This window comes from Quercus suber, unplaced genomic scaffold (assembly GCF_002906115.3).
Source record: "Quercus suber isolate HL8 unplaced genomic scaffold, Cork oak 2.0 scaffold_649, whole genome shotgun sequence".
Classification (NCBI taxonomy): domain Eukaryota; kingdom Viridiplantae; phylum Streptophyta; class Magnoliopsida; order Fagales; family Fagaceae; genus Quercus; species Quercus suber.
In genome coordinates this window covers 350,384-369,455 of record NW_027070090.1, presented here as the reverse complement: position 1 = coordinate 369,455, position 19,072 = coordinate 350,384, and the positions used below count along the sequence as shown (strand labels likewise).

Here is a 19,072-nt window from a genome sequence, read left to right as displayed (position 1 = left end):
TATTATGGTTTTATGTAAGAAAATAAGCAATACTTCAAGAAACAAATTCTTGATAAGCACTTTCAGTTTAGGTTGGTTCGTGTTAGTATTAAGGTAAACTTGATATCAACATGCCGGTCATGCTCTAAATCCTAAAGTACAGGTTTGGGTCATGACATTATCTTTCTGACTTTTCAAGTCCTTTATCTTTTACACCAATACACATATTCAAAAATCTATCACAATCCACAACTTTATCCCTTACTCTCTCTATCACAATTTCAGGAGCTCAGTTCGTAGTCTCCATGAACTTCCAATGTCGCCTTTCATTGAAAATCAACGCCACCTTCACCAGTAAGTGCATGAGGAGGAAAGATTCAGAGAGATCCGGTCTGGCATAAGGAGAAGAAAGAGAGTTAGTAGCATGAAGGGTCATTATGTGCAAGTTTTAGTACCGGTCCGGTAAGCCTTAACTAGTAGAAATCTGGTATTTATCCAGGTACGGCTGAAACAAGGCCGATATGGCTGAAATTTAAAGTAGTATGAAACTACAGCATTTCTGTACCAGCCAAGCAACCAGTACGACAAATTCTGGTCATACCGGCCAGTACGTTACGAAACTAACTTCCTTGAATAGGATTCCTACTAGTATTAGGACAACTAGTTTGATTAGTGAATAAAACTTAATAAATACTTAACTTGGACCCAAAGATAATAAGCTTAAGATAATTAGAATACCTAGAAGATCCTAGACTCAACTAAATTACCTTTTCAAAAAATACCCTTAATTTGCAAGAATTGTTGAAATTATAGATTTGCCCCTAAGTATAAAATTGACCATAACTATTCAAATAAAAACTTGAATTAAAAACCATTTTAACCCTAAAAGATTAATAGTTAGACCATCAAAATTCCATGACTTTCACTTTAATTGGACTTCACACGTGGACTCATAAAATAATTCTTGAATAGGTGAACTTGCAAAGTAACAACATATTAATCTTCCATGGCTTCATCACTTATTAGAAGATAGATAAAAAAAAATTTGTCACTATCATGTCTCCAGTTTCTTCAAGAAAAAATAGAAATTTATTAAGGAAAAGTTCATTTTTCTACCATAAATTTTGATCATGATTATACTTAATCCTCAAATAATCGAAAATACTATCAATCTACAATTTTAAAATTACGATACAATTAACTAGGCTTGACAAAATTGAACTCAAGCCCAATAACCTAACCCAAACCCAAAAAAAAAAAAAATATTAAGACTTATTCCTGCTTAGGAGAGAAAGAAAATAATATATTTTGGTAAAAGTATTTAGTTTACTTGAAGGTACTATGACTTGAAAATGATAAAAAATAAGGCTACATGAATGCAATTCATATATTGTTAAATCCATTACTATAAAAGTGCTCCTACATTTGCTTTGACAAGTACTTATAATTTTAGAAAAAAAAAGAATTACTACACAATATAAAAATATAAATGCTCTTAATATAGTGACCTCTTAAAATTAAGCCTATGACATCTACCTAACCAATTGTGATTCCAAAAGTTCTTACATTTAGGCACTTTGAACAATCTTTTTTATATGAGATTAGTGAAAAAGGTTCAAATCATGATCATTATGTGCAAGGATACAATAGTAATGATACAAAAGATGGACAAAAAAAAATTCTTCAAATTAGTTAATGAATATAGGCCTAACAAAGTAAATCTAGAAGATATTATGTCCCCATACTGCAATAAGCAAAGTAAGATTATGATAATTGGTGAATGGAAAATGAATGTGGTGGCAATCATAAAACTAATCTATAGGTTGAAGGTTTCAACTTTCATATCTTCAAATAAGATATGGGGTTCAATCCCTGCCTCCACCAAAAACTCATTGATTTCTTGGTCTGATGATCATAAAGAGCTATCATCAGAAGCAAATGCCATATGTTGAAACTCTCTCAAAAAAAATGCCATATTTAATTTGAAAATTGCATAAGAAATTTCAGAGCAAAGCTTTTTCTAGGTTCTTGCATCTATTGGACTTGATTCTCAAAACTTTTATTCCCTACGCACACTGCTAGTTTGATTCTAGAGAAGAAAACTTATACCCCATTTAAGTTAGAAAATTTTAAGTTTAAAAAAGGTAATGGGAAATCACCAACCCAATTTGAAGCTTAATCCTATTTATAAGGAAGATGCTATAATAGCCCAACAATATCATTACATCCCACGACCTATTAATCATCTACTGTTACAATAGTCCATCCTAGGAAAACTTCCTCCTTACCTACTAAATGGGATTTCATGAGGAGAAATACCTCATATTTCCATCATTCAAATGGTTATCTGCAGATATAAGTTGAACCCAACGCAGGATCTTTATCCAACCTATTTAAATTATCCATAAAATTCAACTAAGATATTTTTTCAAGCATGTGGAGTTCACTTTAAAGAACAAATAAAAAATACAAAGAAAATAAATGATCTTCCCCGTAAATGAGTGAGGTCATAGTATGAAAAACAAAAGAGAGGCAAACCCCAAGAATTGATATATATACATACATACATACATATATACAAACTCAAGACCCTGTCCCACCCAATGACAAGTTTTTGGTAACCATCAGCCGGATTAACTTCCAAAAATGGCACTCCAAAGTAAGGATTGTCATTAGCAAAGATTTTGAATTCGAGGTCATAGCCTTGATGGATTCAGGCGCTGATCTCAACTGCATTCAAGAAGGAATCAATCCCTCCAAATACTTCAAGAAAACCAGAGAAAGGTTAACTTCTGCAAGTGGAGGAAAAATGCAGATTGAATTCAAAATACCAAAAGCCCATGTGTGTCAGGACAACACATGTTTCAAAACCTCATTTGTCTTAGTAAAAAATATGACAGATAGAGTGATATTAGGAAATCCCTTTATGTGTCTGTTGTATCCTTTCACCACGAATAGTGAAGGTATCACTACCCATCCTTTTGGCCAACCTATCAAGTTTGAGTTTCTCAGAAGTCCTGAACAGAGTGAGATTTCCATTCTCCAAAATGTTTCGGTTTCCAAGACCCTCAACCTATTCCATCTTGACACACAGACTCAAGACCAAAACCTTGAATCTTCCTTCCCAGTAGATGTCTCTCTTGATCCCTTCTAAGGAACATCTCATATTCTGCATAAAAGATTTTGCCCATTAAAATTACATAGTTTTTTCAACAGTTTAAAAAACAAAGCTTTTGATGTAACTTGTTTTCGCAAAATCCTGCAGGGAGATAAGCAAAAATCTTATTCCACCACAATGTGGCGTAAGTTGACTTTAAAAAACAAAGCTTTTGATGTAACTTGTTTTCGCAAAATCCTGCAGGGAGATAAGCAAAAATCTTATTCCACCACAATGTGGCGTAAGTTGACTTCTTCAGCAGAGAAGAGGAACAAGGGGAAAGCACCGGCATCGGGCTATCCTCAAGACAAAAGGAATCCCGCAGTAGGAACTTCTCCTTTTGTAATGCATGAAGGTGCATCCTCTAAGGGAAACCGCAGACGATCAACATCCCTTCAGGATTATGTCCCAGCAGAAGTGACATACTCCAGTGGTAACCTTGCTATTACTTTGCAGGAAGTTGTATCAGAAGGCCTACAATGGAAAAAAGGAGCATTCCAGGCCTTACCACCTTCCACTAAATGCATCCTCGATAATTTTCAGTATGCATGGAGCCTAAACAAATACAGTCGTTTCCAAACAACTCTTCAAGCCCTGGAGATCCATCTAGCCAACCTTGAAATTGGAAACGAGATCTTAACTAGTCAACTCTTTGGCAAAGAGGATATCCATTCAATGGAAAAATTGACTATTATGGGCACTGATTATGCAAAGTTTAGCCTTAAGGCTCAAGCTAGCCTAAGAAGTGCTGTTGCCGAGTTGCCCCCAGAAATACAAAATCAAATTCTGGGCTGCCCAACCATGTTTGGATCATTTGACCAATGGTGTGAACACTTCAGAATACTGGTCACCACCCACTTCCCAATGGTTGGTGAATCTGACGATGATCCTTTTGAAACTGCAGTAGATCGAGCATTAACACAATCCGCTTGGGAAGAATATTTTGGGAGCAGCCAGAGGGTTTATGAAAAAACACACCCTTTTCCTGGTCTCATAATCAATTATGAAGATGGATATGATGATGATGAAGTAGACAGGAACTCCAGCTGGCTCTCACGAATGTTTGAGTATGGTTTTATCAGATTGATTAAACTAACTCACCAAGGCCAGATTATTCAGCTGCCACAAATCATTCAACAAGTTGTCACCAAAGTCAGGAGTCCCTTTGTGTCGATCCGATGCTGGAGCACTCTCCCACAATGGGACGGTAGCAACTGGATGGATGTCATACCATCAAAACACTTGGTGCTTATTAATGGTTATACCCACCAAGGACCTTCGTATGAGGGAAACACTTATCTTGACTACAGTAACCCCCATAGTCTTGCTGAGTGTTGGAGAACCCATTTCAGCAATGTAATCCCCATTGTTGCCGATGAATTATGGAAGAATTACCATTTTGTTGGAAGTACAGGAAGGATTTCTGTATTCACCACCAGAAACTACTCCACTGCAGCCATGGGTCTCCGCTGGATTAACTATGCTAACCCCAGCGATTTCGTTACTCGGCCATCAGAACATGAAGATTTAAATTGGTGTGGAGTTTGTGATAAATTCGCCACCTTCCATGAACATGATGACCATGACAGCCCTCCTTCATGGTACGGCTATGATACTGATTAATGAATAAGGATTGCTAGCCCAAAGGATGATAACGGATTCTCTTATCAGGATTCTCTCCTTCGGCCCAGTTGCTTATTCCTAGAAGATAGAATTTTCAAATAGCACCAGACACTATTTGGAACAGTTCCCAGACCCGGTTACTATACAAGATTCTGCACAACTACAGTACCCGGACAAATTACTATTCATCAAACAGTAAAGTTGAACAGTGATCCTGAAAAGCAAGGGGACAAAGTACTGTTCATGTACAGTGACCGTTACTGTTCACTCTACAGTACCCCGACATGAAATCACGATTTCACTGTTTACTTTCGGCTGAAATGATTTTTCACCTGAGTTAAAGCAATTTACTCTCCGGATTTCCAGCATTCTTCAGCAATACCCGATGCTCCCTTCCTCTATATAAGGCAGCCTCCTCTCCAGTCTGAAGCAGGTCAAAAAATTGGAAGAATCCAAATTTTAGGTCCAGAAGTCTTTTAGCTCATCCCCAGCAAAACACTTCAAATATCCTCCCCTCTCAGTACAACCCAGAATATTGTAATCAGATGGCAGTCTTTTCTTGTAACACAGCTTACCTTTGTAACCTGTATCTTTTATATTTCCGCACACAGATGGCTCTTTGCACCCATCTCTTGTAACTTTCCTCCCTTTTGGTATCAGAGCCAAGTTTTGGCCGATCGTAGTGTTGTAAGTTACAATTTATTTTGAATTAATCAAGTTGGCCGGTTCTACCGCCATAGTTATCCATTATTTTGTGCATTTATTATCATTATTTTGAACTATTTGTATGTTATCTCCTAACTGTTTTACATTTTACATCTATTTTCTGATAACTCTTCAGTTACTATTCATCATCTCTTCCAGATCTATTGTTACTGTTACCCTTTTGTTGGAAGGCTGAGCCTCCTATCTATCTGCTTTTATTCATTGGTTATTTGTTCATGTTGATCAATTGTTTCCCAGTTATCTGCTTCTTCTTGTTTCTGTTTCCATCCATCCAATTTGTTGCAGATGTGTACTGTTGAGACTTGTAAGACCGTGATCTGTGCCGTTGTCAACCCAGTAAGTCCAGTAAATCCCAGGCTGAGTGTGTGTCCCGCATCAAACAAAATAATGGATAACTATGGCGGTAGAACCGGCCAACTTGATTAATTCAAAATAAACTGTAACTTACAACACTACGATCGGCCAAAACTTCGCTCTGATACCAAAAGGGGGGAAAGTTACAAGAGATGGGTGCAAAGAGCCATCTGTGTGCGGAAATATAAAAGATACAGGTTACAAAGGTAAGCTGTGTTACAAGAAAAGACTGCCATCTGATTACAATAATGAATAGTAACTGAAGAGTTATCAGAAAATAGATGTAAAATGTAAAACAGTTAGGAGATAACATACAAATAGTTCAAAATAATGATAATAAATGCATAAAATAATGGATAACTATGGCAGTAGAACCGGCCAACTTGATTAATTCAAAATAAACTGTAACTTACAACACTACGATCGGCCAAAACTTGGCTCTGATACCAAAAGGGGGGAAATGCTTGGTTCAATTCCTCAGATCTTCCCAGAACCGTTACAGGACGCCCTCAGGTATTTCAGCTCCAGACACCAACCCTCAGCACATGGTTCACAATTTTCAGCAATTTTGCACATGACAGTTATGTACAGAATCCACTGGATAAGCATGTGGAATTATGCACTCCATGACAATCTGCTTGATAGGGAATTCTCTGTAAAATGGTGGGATAGTTTTAGATTCAATGATCTCATCCGCAAGATGAACAAAGACTTCCCTCTCCCAATACAGAAAACCATTCCTTATAACACAAGATCTCAGTCAAGCCTAGACTCTGTCCAGATCACCGGAAAATCTACCAAAGAATTAAAGGATCTTGCCCAGCAGATTCAGATCCAAGCAGAAAAGTTAGAGTCAGAAGAAAAGATTTCTCCCGCCTCTTCAGTAGCCTCGGTCAACAAATACCCATTTGACCCATTCCAGGATTCCCAAGATCCTTATGATGGCTACAATTTGGATGAAGATTAGATTCTCCAAATAGCACCAGTCACTATTTGGAACAATTCCCAGAACTGGTTACTATGCAAAATTCTGCACAGCTACAGTACCCGGACAAATTACTATTCATCAAATAGTAAAGTTGAACAGTGATCCTGAAAAGCAAGGGGACAAAGTACTGTTCATGTACAGTGACCGTTACTGTTCACTCTACAGTACCCCGACATGAAATCACGATTTCACTGTTTACTTTCGGCTGAAATGATTTTTCACCCGAGTTAAAGCAATTTACTCTCCGGATTTCCAGCATTCTTCAGCAGTACCCGATGCTCCCTTCCTCTATATAAGGCAGCCTCCTCTCTAGTCTGAAGCAGGTCAAAAAATTGGAAGAGTCCAAATTTTAGGTCCAGAAGTCTTTTAGCTCATCCCCAGCAATATATATGTATGTATGTATGTAAAACAAAACCTACAAAGTAATCACAATTGCAAACCAAAAAGATAGTTAAACCCAAAAAGCTTTGTCCTTTCATGTAATACCTAAGCAGCAAAATAGAGGTAATATACTCTTTTGTCAAATGTTGATTGCAGATTTTCTAACCACCTAAACTTTCTCATTCTATTAATGCAACATTCATTATTAGCAGCTTGACTTGACTACAAAAAGAGAGAAACAAAATCATATGAAACCAACATGTTATTCAGAACCAAATAGGATTACAAAAACATACCATACTTTAGAGGCCAAGACTTGGGCTAGCAAAGGCTACGAATAGAGAAAGGGAGACTGAGAGAAGAGCTGAAGGGTTTGGCCAAGATGTGATCATAAATATCAAAGGGTTTAGCTTACCTCTAGTACTTTTTTAACTAGAATTTCCTTTTATTTTAATGAGAAATTGTTACATCACCTACTAACTAAATAAAAAGTAGAGATTAAAACTCACAACTACTTTCTATTGTGTATTTAAAATAAAATGACACCTTCAGTTAAAAAAGTACCAGAGGTAAGTCATACTCAATATCAAATAACAAATTTTATTTTGAATTCAAAAAGAGAACTCGTAAAATTTTTTTTTTTTTTTAAATTCCCTTTACGTTCATCTTTTTATTCCCTAAAGTTTAGTTTTTTCTTTTTCTTTTTCTTTTGTATAGTAGATGAAAATTATTAACATTTATCCAAAAAAATAAAAAGTTTCTAAGTACACACACTAGTAAATAAATAAATAAATAACATGAGTGATAATTTGGAAAATTGTGAAGCAGATCAACAAATAGTCAAAGGTTTCAATTTTATAGTATGTATGTGTATGTGTATATATATATATATATACTATAGTAGGTATTGATAGCCATATATAATTGTATACGGAACTATTCATTAGTCTACTTATTTCAAATAACCTTTGAATATCTCAGTCTAAGTGTAGGGTAGAGATTGCATGTCAGCAGATTGTAATTGAAGATGATTGGGAGGTATAGTTCTTTCTTTCTCATATCTTCTGTTAATGCCTACTGTTCTGCCACTCCATTCTTTCTACGGAAGGCTCAAAAGTGAATCTTGACCTCTCTTCATTCTTTTTTACTACTGTTCCTTATTACAAATGGTTGGGCCTTCCACCATGGATTCTTTTGGGCCATTTCCCCTTTCGTGAATTTTCTAAAGAAAAAAAAAATTACAACTTACCTAAATAACAAATTTTATTTTGAATTCAAAAAGAGAACTCTTAAAATTTAGGATTTTTTTTAGGCTCATCTTTTTATTCCCTAAAATTTAGCTCTTTTATTTCTTTTTTTTATAGTAGATGCAAATTATTAACCTTTATCCAAAAAAAAAAAAGTCTCTGAGCACACACACTAGTAAATAAATAAATAATATGGGTGATAATGTGGAAAATTGTGAAGCAGATCAACAAATGGTCAAATGTTTCGGTTTTATAATATATATATATATATATATATAGACTATAGTACGTATTAATAGTCATTTATAATTGTATATGGAACTATACATTAGTCTACTTATTTCAAATAACCTTTGAATATCTCAGTCTAAGTGTAGGGTAGAGATTGTGTGTTGCAAATTGTAATTGAAGATGATGGGGAGGTATGCTTCTTTCTTTCTCATATCTTCTATTAATACCTACTATTCTGCCACTCCATTCTTTCTAAAGAAGGCTCAAAAGTGATTCTTGACCTCAGTTCTTTCTTTTTTACTACTGTTCCTTCTTACAAGGAGTTGGACCTTCCACCAAGGACTCTTTTGGGCCATTTCCCATTTTGTAGGTTTTCTAAATAAAGAAAATTACAACTTACCCACATGTAGTTTAACCGAAATTTAAATTATCTACCTATGGTTTGAAATTTAACACTTTACCTACTTGAGATTAGCTCAGTTATAGTTTCATAACCCATTTCTATTAAAAATATGGCTAAATATGTAATTTTACTCCACTTTTATAACTTTTTCCTTCAAAAAAAAAAATTACAAGATCAAATAAGATAAAAAAATAACCTAATAAAATACTTACATCATGGGATTTCAAACTAAAGATAGGCAACTTAAAATTTCCGTTGGTAAGTTGTAATTTGTAAAAAAAAAAAAATATATATATATATATATAGTCTTGGATTTCTTTTGATTTAAAGGCCTTTTTCTATTAGTACTTTTGGACCCCAATGTGTTGGGCTTCTCCAAATCATCGGGCTAGGTGATAACGGGAACCCAATCAGTTTAAATATAATTGGACCTTCCTCAGGAAGATCCTTTGTGATTGGTTGAAGTTTTAGTGTGGGACCGGGGAGGGCGTTATCTAATACTACGTAATAATAAATAGAATACTAAGTACAAAAGTCAATCTTAACCGATCGACCATCGAGGCATTCATTTTCTTCAACAAACCAAAGGAAAGGAGAGCTTCTTCAGTCAATTTTTCATTCTTCTTTACTTTCCTTCTCCGCATGTTTGATAACTCTTTTGTTCAGGTTTCCTTCCTTTTCTTTTTCCTCTATTTGATTCGTTTTGCTTGCAAGTCTAAATGTATTTGTTTTCTTCTTCTTCTTTGGAAATATAGCAGACACATAAAATATGGCTGAAGAATTAAAGAAAAGCTACTTTGAGGTGTTGGGTTTGTGCTGTGCATCAGAGGTAGCATTGGTTGAGAGGATTCTGAAGCAGCTCAATGGAGTCCAAGAAATTTCTGTAATCCTACCCACAAAAACAGTTGTTGTCCACCACACTCATGTCATCTCTGATGTTACCATTGGTACGTCCATGAAATTTTTCCCCTATGTTAAAGTTATTTCAATGACTTTTTTTGTGGGTAGTATTAATCTTGACAGATAATTTACACTGCATATGGTTTTGATCGTTGTTTGATAAATTAGTCAACTTTTTAGTTTCTTAAATGGATTAAGACTTATTCCTACTTAGGAGAGAAGGAAAATAATATATTTTAGTAATATTTTATAACTAGTCACTAACCCGTGCAATGCACGAGATAGTTATACAAATATTAAAACTATTTAGTTTACTTGAAGGTACAATGACTTGAAAATGATAACAAAAAAGGCTACATGAATGCAATTCATATATAGTTAAATCCATTACTAAAAGGTGCTCTTACATTTTCTTTGATAAGTACTACCAATTTTAGAAGAAAATATAATTACTGCACAATATAAACATATAAATACTCTTAATATAGTGACCTCTTAAAATTAAGCCTGACATCTACCTAATCAATTGTGACTCCAAAAGTTCTTACATTTAGGAACTTTGAACAATCTTTTTCATATGAAATTAGTAAAAAAGGTTCAAATCATCGTCATTATGTGCAAAGATATAGTGGTAATGATACGAAAGATGGACAAAAAAAATTCTTTAAATTAGTTAATGAATATAGGCCCAACAAAGTAAATCTAGAAGACATTATGTCCGCATACTGCAATAAGCAAACTAAGATTATGATAATTGATGAATGGAAAAATGAATGTGGCGGCAATCATGAAACTAATTTATAGGTTGAAAGTTTCAACTCTCATCTTCAAATAAGATATGGGATTCAATCCTCGCCTAGACGAAAAACTGATTGGTGTCTTGGTCTAATGATTAAGAACTATCATCAAGAGCAAATGTCATAGGTTAAAATTCTCTCAAAAAAAAATTATAGGCCATATTAAATTTGAAATTTGCGTAAGAAATTTTAGAGCAAACCTTATTCTGGGTTCTTGCATCTATTGAACTTGATTCTCAAAACTTTTATTTCCTACCCAACACTACTAGTTTGATTCCAGAGAAGAAAACTTGTACCCCATTTAAGATAGAAAATTTTAAGTTTAAAAAAGGTAAAGGGAAATCACCAACCCAAGTTGAAGCTTAGTCCTATTTATAGGGAAGATGCTATAATAACCACTACTTATTGGGTTTCCCCCATAGCCCAACACTATCATTACATCCCACAACCTATTAATCATCTACTATTACAATAATCCATCCTAGGAGAACTTCCTCCTCACCTACTAAATGGGATTTCAAGAGGAGAAATACCTCATATTTCCATCATTCAAATGGTTATTTGCAAATATAAGCTACACCCAATGCAAGATCTTTATCCAACCTATTTAAATTATCCATAAAATTCAACTAAGACATTTTTTTAAGCATGTGCAGTTCACGTTAAAGAACAGATAAATAATACAAAGAAAATAAATCATCTTACCTGCAAATGAGGGAGATCTTAGTATGAAAAACAAAAGAGAGGCAAACCCCAAGATATGATATATATATATATATATATAAACAAAACCTACAAAGTAATCCACAATTGCAAACCAAAAAGATGTTTAAACCTAAAAAGCTTTGTCCTTTCATGTAATACCTAAGCAACAAAACAAAGGTAATATACCCTTTTGTCAAATGTTGATTGCAAATTTTCTAACCGCCTAAATTTTCTCATTCTTTTAATGCAACATTCATTATCAGCAACTTGACTTGACTACGAAAAGAGAGAAATAAAATCATATGAAACCAACATCTTCTTCAGAACCAAATAGTATTAGAAAAACGTACTAAGCTTTAAAGGCCAAGACTTGGGCTAATAGCAGAGGCTACAAACAGAGAGAGCAAGACTAAGAGAAACGGTGAAAGGTTTGGCCAAGATGCTTTGTGTTTAAGCCATAGAGAAAGGGATTAGGGGCAGCATGAAGAAAGAAGAGTAAACCTGGAGAAGTGGTGGGATGGTTAGCTTATAAATATTCAAGATTCAACAACTAAACATTTGGAGATAATAAGAGGCAAGGAAAAAAGAAGAGAAAGTGAAAGACGATAGGTTATTAGAGTTAAAGTTTGGTTAAAGAGTCGGGATGTTTCTTTTTCAAAAAAATAAAACATCTATAATATATATAAGATGATTCCCCTCTTTGAATTGAACTTTTATATGGTTCAAAAATACTCTCATTAATGAAGGGTAACTTCTTTTAGAAATTAGGTCATAAATATCAAATAATAGATTTTATTCTGAATACAAAAAGAGAACTCTAAAAAATTAGGATTTTTTTTTTCCTTCACGTTTATCTTTTTATTCCCTAAAATTTAGTTTTTATTTATTTCTTTTTTATAATAAATGCAAATTATTAACCTTTATCCAAAAAAATAGAAAAGCCTCTAGGCACACACACTAGTAAATAAATAAATAATATGAGTGATGATGTGAAAAAATGTGAAGCGGATCAACAAATGTTAAAAAATTTCGTTTCTATGATATATATAGACTATAGGAGTTATCAATAGCCATTTATAATTATATATGGAACTATTCATTAGTCTACTTGCTGCAAATAACCTTTGAATATCTCAGTCTAAGGACTGTAGAGTAGAGATTGCGTGTCAGCAGATTGTAATTGAAGATGATGGGGAGATATGCTTCTTTCTTTCTCGTATCTTCTGTTAACACCTGCTGTTCTGCCACTCCATTCTTTCTACAGAAGGCTCAAAGGTGATTCTTGACGTCTCCCTTTCTTTTTTACTACTGTTCCTTTTTACAAGGGGTTGGGCCTTCCACCATGGACTCTTTTGGGCCATTTTGTGGGTTTTTTTAAAAAAAAAATTACAACTTAATCCTACGTGGTTTGATCGAAATTTAAATTACCTATTTATGGTTTGAAATTTGACATTTTACCTACCTAAAATTAGTTCAGTTAAAGTTTCATAACTCATTTTTGTTAAAAACAGAACTAAATATGTAATTTTGCTCCACTTTTATGTCTCTTTCCTCTAAAAACGCAAAAACATAAAAATATAAGATCGAGTAAGATTAAAAATAACACAGTGAAATACTTATATTATGGGATTTCAAACCACAGATAGACAAGTGGTAATTTGCCCCCAAAAAAAAAAAATTCTTGGAATTATTTCGATTTAAAGGCCTTTTTCTATTAGTACTTTTGGACCCAAATGTGTTGGGCTTTTCCTAAGCATCGGGCTAGGTAATAACGAGAACTCAATCAGTCTAATATAATATAATTGAACCTTCCTAATCCTCAGGAAGATCCTTTGTGATTGGTTGAAGTTTTAGTGTGGAGCCAAATACCACGTAATAATAAATAGAATACGAAGTACAAAAGTCAACCTTAACCGATTGAGCTTCTTCAGTCAATTTTCTTTCTTCTTTACTTTCCCTCTCCGCATGTTTGAGCTTGACAACTCTTTTGTTCAGGTTTCCTTTTTTTTCTTTTTCCTCTATTTGATTCGTTTTGCTTGCAATTCTAATGTTCTATGACTACCCCATTTGTGTAATTAAACTAATACACTTGTTTTCTTCTTCTTCTTTGGAAATATAGCAGACACATAAAATATGGCTGAAGAATTGAAGAAAAGCTACTTTGAGGTGTTGGGTTTGTGCTGTGCATCAGAGGTAGCATTGGTTGAGAGGATTCTGAAGCAGCTCAATGGAGTCCAAGAAATTTCTGTAATCCTACCCACAAAAACAGTTGTTGTCCACCACACTCATGTCATCTCTGATGTTACCATTGGTACGTCCATGAAATTTTTCCCCTATGTTAAAGTTATTTCAATGACTTTTTTTGTGGGTAGTATTAATCTTGACAGATAATTTACACTGCATATGGTTTTGATCGTTGTTTGATAAATTAGTCAACTTTTTAGTTTGAAGAGAAATTCTATAATTCTCACATTTTTCTTTGGGTATGGTATCTCTATTAGTAATAAGGTTACCCATTACAGTACCTTAGTTGCGTTTGTTGCTATCTATCTCAAAAAATTTTAAAAATAAAAATTCTTAATCCCGTTGGTAACACACACATCGTATTAAACAATAACTGCATTTACTATTTTAGTTTATTTTTTCACATTAAACCATAATAGAATCAATTAAAATATTGTCTAGCCATGACACAAGATAATTCATGTTTATGTTTTGTTTTTAATTTTTGACAAGTAGTAGTAAGGTCATTGATGCTTTGAGAAAACATAAGTTTAATGTTTAAGGAAGGTTTAATTAAAGCGAAGGAAAAGATAACAGGTTATAAGAAGTAATTCTAGCAACAAACAATAGTAAAGTAAAGAAAAGATAGTAGGATTGAAATTAGATACATCACTAATCAATTTGGCTCAATGAGCTCAAGTAATATTCAAATCTAAAAATTCATTAAAAAAAATTTTAAAAGATAAGAAAATTTTGCCTAGAAACATTTATAGGCAATTGATAATCGTCTTTATATAGTTAGAAGAAATCTTACTTATAACAATTATATCATTATCATCCAACTTTATTAAAAGTCACGTGTTAGTCACATAACGTTTTACAATACCGACCGGTACGGTACAAGATCGACTCATTTGATAAAACCTCCTAAATCTCGGTTCTACCTTGTTTTTGAGAAAACTAATCCTCAAGTTTGGCTTCAATATTTTCCACAATGGATTGGAGTCACTCTTCCCCTAATTTTGTCAATCTTAAGTACATCAAGAAATAGCTCATTAGTCTTAATATGCCACTAAGAACTTGGGCACCATAAGCTTGAAAGTCTTTCTTCAAATATTTGTAACGTGAACAAGTCATGTAAAATAAATTACTACCATATGGCATCATACAACTTTAGTCTAAAAATTGGCTCAACATTGTAATTACTCATTCTTTTCATTATTATTCAACGTGTGACTTCACTCACACGTGTGTATCTAATACTATGATACCAAGAGAGATGAATTCTTCTTCCATATCATGATTCTCATCTTCAAAACCACCTTTTTGTATGTCCCACAATTCGCAATCCCCTTCCAGATATCCATATGGTCCCTGTTGTTGAAAAACTTATGGAATTACTTACAAATATTCAATCCTAGGAAGATATGAGCAATGTTAGAGATACAACTTTTTTACAAAAAATGTTTACAAACTGCTAATGTAGTGAATGATTATTAGTAAATGAAAAAGTGATGTTAATGGTGATTCTAAATGAAAACTAATAAGAAGTTGGACACATAAATAATTTATAAAAATGTTGTAAAATAATTTATGACTGTGGCAAACTATTAAGAAGTTAGACACATTATTATCTATTACACATAATGATCCTGTTAGTTTGATTTGCATTAGTTGAGGCACTCAATAAGGTAAGGCTGGAAGCTACTATTAGACCACAGGAACAAAGCAACTTCCAGAACAAATGGCCAGCCCCAAGTACAATGTTCAGTGGCTTATTACTTGCACTTTCCTTTTTGAAGTACGTTTATCATCCATTGGAATGGTTGGCTCTTGGTGCGGTTATTGTTGGCCTTCCTACACTCATATTGAGAAGCATAGCATCCATCCGAAATCTTACTCTTAATATCAACATTCTTGTTCTGATGGCAGGTAATAGTTTTCCCATCCCCTTCTTTTTCCTTTTTGTTTTCTCCTAAAATAGTCTATTAGTTTTAAGAGTAAGATTTAAGCAATGGTTTCTAAAATAAATGGAAGCGAATGTTATATATGAACCTTCACCAATAAGCCAATTCTCCAGCACATCCTTGAGATTCATTAGTTTTCATGGTCTCCAGCACATCCTTGACATTCATTAGTTTTCATGGTATTATAAAGGTTAACCCTTCTAGCAAAGAAATGAGGATGACTAGAATTCAGAGATCAACTTCAACCAAAACGCTTTAGAATGGCCAAAAGTATGTCAACTTCTAGGTGGAAAAGATACCCTTATGACTTATGTGATTTGCAGCCTTAGTTTAAGAGAGTTTTAATGTGTATTATCTTTCTTAACCTGTCTTACATGATTGTATATGATGTTTTGCAGTGATAGGGACACTTGCTTTACAAGATTATTGGGAAGCTGGTACCGTTGTCTTTCTGTTCTCCATTGCTCAGTGGCTTGAAACAAGAGCAAGTTACAAGGTCTGACACTAGCTATTTCTATCTCACACACAATTTAATTATTGAATTTCTAACTAATTGGCATATCACTAATCTTTGTTTCGTCACATGACTAAAAAATATGTAATTTATAAGAAGAAAAAACCATGTAACATACAAAATAATGCTATAAATAAATAAATTAAATTAAACTCTTCAACCAATTCACATGGAGGGTCAGGGCACCCTTGACAAAAAGAAACAAAACAAAATTAAACATTATAAAATGTTTGTTTCTCTGTAAAACGTAGACACGAAAAAAAAAAAAAAAAGAGTTTATTTCGGGTCTATTTAGATACCTCTTATTGCTTAAAACTGAAAACTTATTACTGAAAATACTGTAACAAAATAATTTTTAAATATGTAAATAGTGTCATAGAACTCAGTTTTAAAGCAAAATTTTCATTTTTCCATACTTGCGAGTATAGTGAACAGTGCACAATAACCAAGCAAAACGCAAACACCCCTGCCGTGTTTGCTATCCAAACTCACACTACATGAATTTTTTTTTTTTTTTTTTTTTCTAAACTAAACTAAACAAATAGTTCTTTTATCATAATAATCATTATAGGCATTTTTTGGAAACTATATAGTAACACATTTCTTCATATGTATATCTCTCAATATTTGATTAGCTCAAATGAGGTTGTTGAATGAAATGGATGTTTTTATTTAGTTTCTACCAATATCACATTTTATTTATTAAAAAAAAAAAAAGGAAGAAAAATATTACATTTAACATCTAGTCCACCATATAAGTGATGCTTTTGGATAACATAATTATGGTTCTTCACCTATATTGTAAAAGTAAGATAAGCCAACATTTTGTTTTTAATAATTCAATAGCCCAATAGTACATGATAAATGACACCACTATTGCATGATAAAAAATAAAAAATAAAAAATAAAAAAAAGGAAGATTATTACATGATTTCAATCTTAGGCCGCCATGGGACAAGTTTATAAATATTTTTGATTAGTTAAAAAAAAAAAAGGCTAAATTACTAATACATCTTTAAAAAAATTGTATTTACATTTTAATCCCTCAAGTTTTTTTTTTTTTCCTTCAATTTTTGCCTCAAAAATTTTTTTTTTTAATATATTCAATGTGGGCCTTTTGTTAACTTCTATCTATAAGATTTCTATTAAACCATCAAAATGACGTAGTTACCAACTAAGCCGTCCTCATGCCAATTGAAATCCAAAAACGCATCAAAAAGTTCCCAAAAAAACCACTTCTATACCCTTAGCCAAATCTCAATTCAACCAGCCAATCTTTCCAAAAACTCACTGTAGAGAGTGAAATTTTCAGCCATTCATGACTAGCCACTTCATAAAGTGCCACATGCTACTTTGTATGTCCCACTGTTGTTATTTGGAGACCATCGGAAATTTGCCAAATGTCACTAAATAAAGAATATTCAAGAGCTAATCACACGACGACATGTGTTTATATTTAATTTAAAATGACACAAGTAGTCTAATTAGTTGATGTCATGTGTCCCTTGAAAAATAAGACATGAAGTCCCTCCATTTAAATTATAACACGCGTCACCAATTAAAGTTAATCTTATGTCATTAAACCTTTTTAAGACTCATATAAATAGAGACTGTCAACAGCCTTGTAGGAATATATTCAGAAGTCTCGAAACTCTATCAAAATCAAGCTCTAAAGCCTCTTAAAATTACATGAACTTCAACTTTTGAATCTGAAGAACATTCGAAGAGGAATGATTTGAATCATCCTCCTCAATCTCAAAGTTCATTGAAATAAACTCAAGAGGCCCACTCTAAATTAGTGAAGTTCTATGGATTTAAACCTCTATACCCTCAAAAAATTTCCATTACAAATCTTCAAAAACAAAGAACATTCAAAGAACACACAAAGAACATGAATAACAAAGAGTTTCTAACAAGCTCCTAGTTAGAGATTCATTGTAATTCTATTTCAAAAGATCTTTTAATGCATTTTTCAATCAAATGAAAGGACGTTGGGTGTTCAAATAAAGATTGTACTTTAATAAAAGATTTTTTTCAATGACATTGTATCATAGAGTTATTTTCTTATAGTAAAATATAATTATAGTGAATTGTACCCACTCACTCATCAATACAAATTTACATTTGTGAAATTATACCAATTGTTTGAATTCCAAATTTGAAATGTTGAGTTTACACTCACCAAACCAATGCATTTGCCATAGTTTATTATTTTATATGTAGTACTATTAGTATTACAAATTTTACTATATTAAATTTACCCAAAAAAAAAAATTTTGAGAAGAACATTAACGAGATTTTAGAAATCTACCAATTACATTCATTGTTATATTGGTTTCAAAGTTTTCTATAGTAAAACTTATAATATCTTTAGTGCTTTCCTTATTTTATCTTTATCAATACAAATATTCTTAAATAAACCTAATAGAAAATTAGCTAGCCATATTTGAACATGTCGCAAGCCATTAGGACCTTCAATTCCCATGAAAGTTGTAATTTTGAAAAATAAAGGTTAGATAAACAAAAAAAAAAATTAAAAATTAAAAGAAAATGTCCTTTTAATTACAAATTTAATATTAATTAATCATAACCATTTCATCACCTCACCAAATTAAACATTCATGGCTATAATTGGAATTTCACTTCAAAGCACTCAAATCATCGAAAGTCCCAAACTTGGCCTAAGGCTTAAACTTAGCAATTTCAATAGTTTGATAACTCTCAACTCTATTCAAATTTCAATCAATTAAAGTTATAAAAAAAATAATTATTAAAAAAAAAAAAAAAAAAATTGTGTATTTCTTCCAAAAACATATAATGCCCAGTTATGGTTAGGTTGGGATGATTGATTCACATGACTACCAACTTGAGCTGCTA

At 32.9% G+C, this 19,072-nt stretch overlaps 1 protein-coding gene across 2 annotated transcripts; it reads left to right on the top strand.

Moving 5' to 3' along the window:
• The first annotated feature begins 13,412 nt into the window (after window positions 1-13,412).
• On the top strand, window positions 13,413-16,351 carry LOC112033169 (putative inactive cadmium/zinc-transporting ATPase HMA3). Of its 2 annotated transcripts, none has more exons than XM_065765746.1 (4): window positions 13,413-13,486; window positions 13,614-13,802; window positions 15,389-15,646; window positions 16,080-16,350. In XM_065765746.1, the coding sequence occupies exons 2-4, from the start codon at window positions 13,625-13,627 to the stop codon at window positions 16,181-16,183; spliced, it is 540 nt and encodes a 179-aa protein (XP_065621818.1). In that variant the 5' UTR covers window positions 13,413-13,486; window positions 13,614-13,624; the 3' UTR covers window positions 16,184-16,350. The 2 variants fall into 2 exon arrangements, with proteins under 2 accessions (XP_065621818.1, XP_065621819.1); XM_065765747.1 differs by having other exon boundaries at window positions 13,414-13,486; window positions 13,611-13,802; window positions 16,080-16,351.
• The last annotated feature ends 2,721 nt before the right edge of the window (window positions 16,352-19,072 follow it).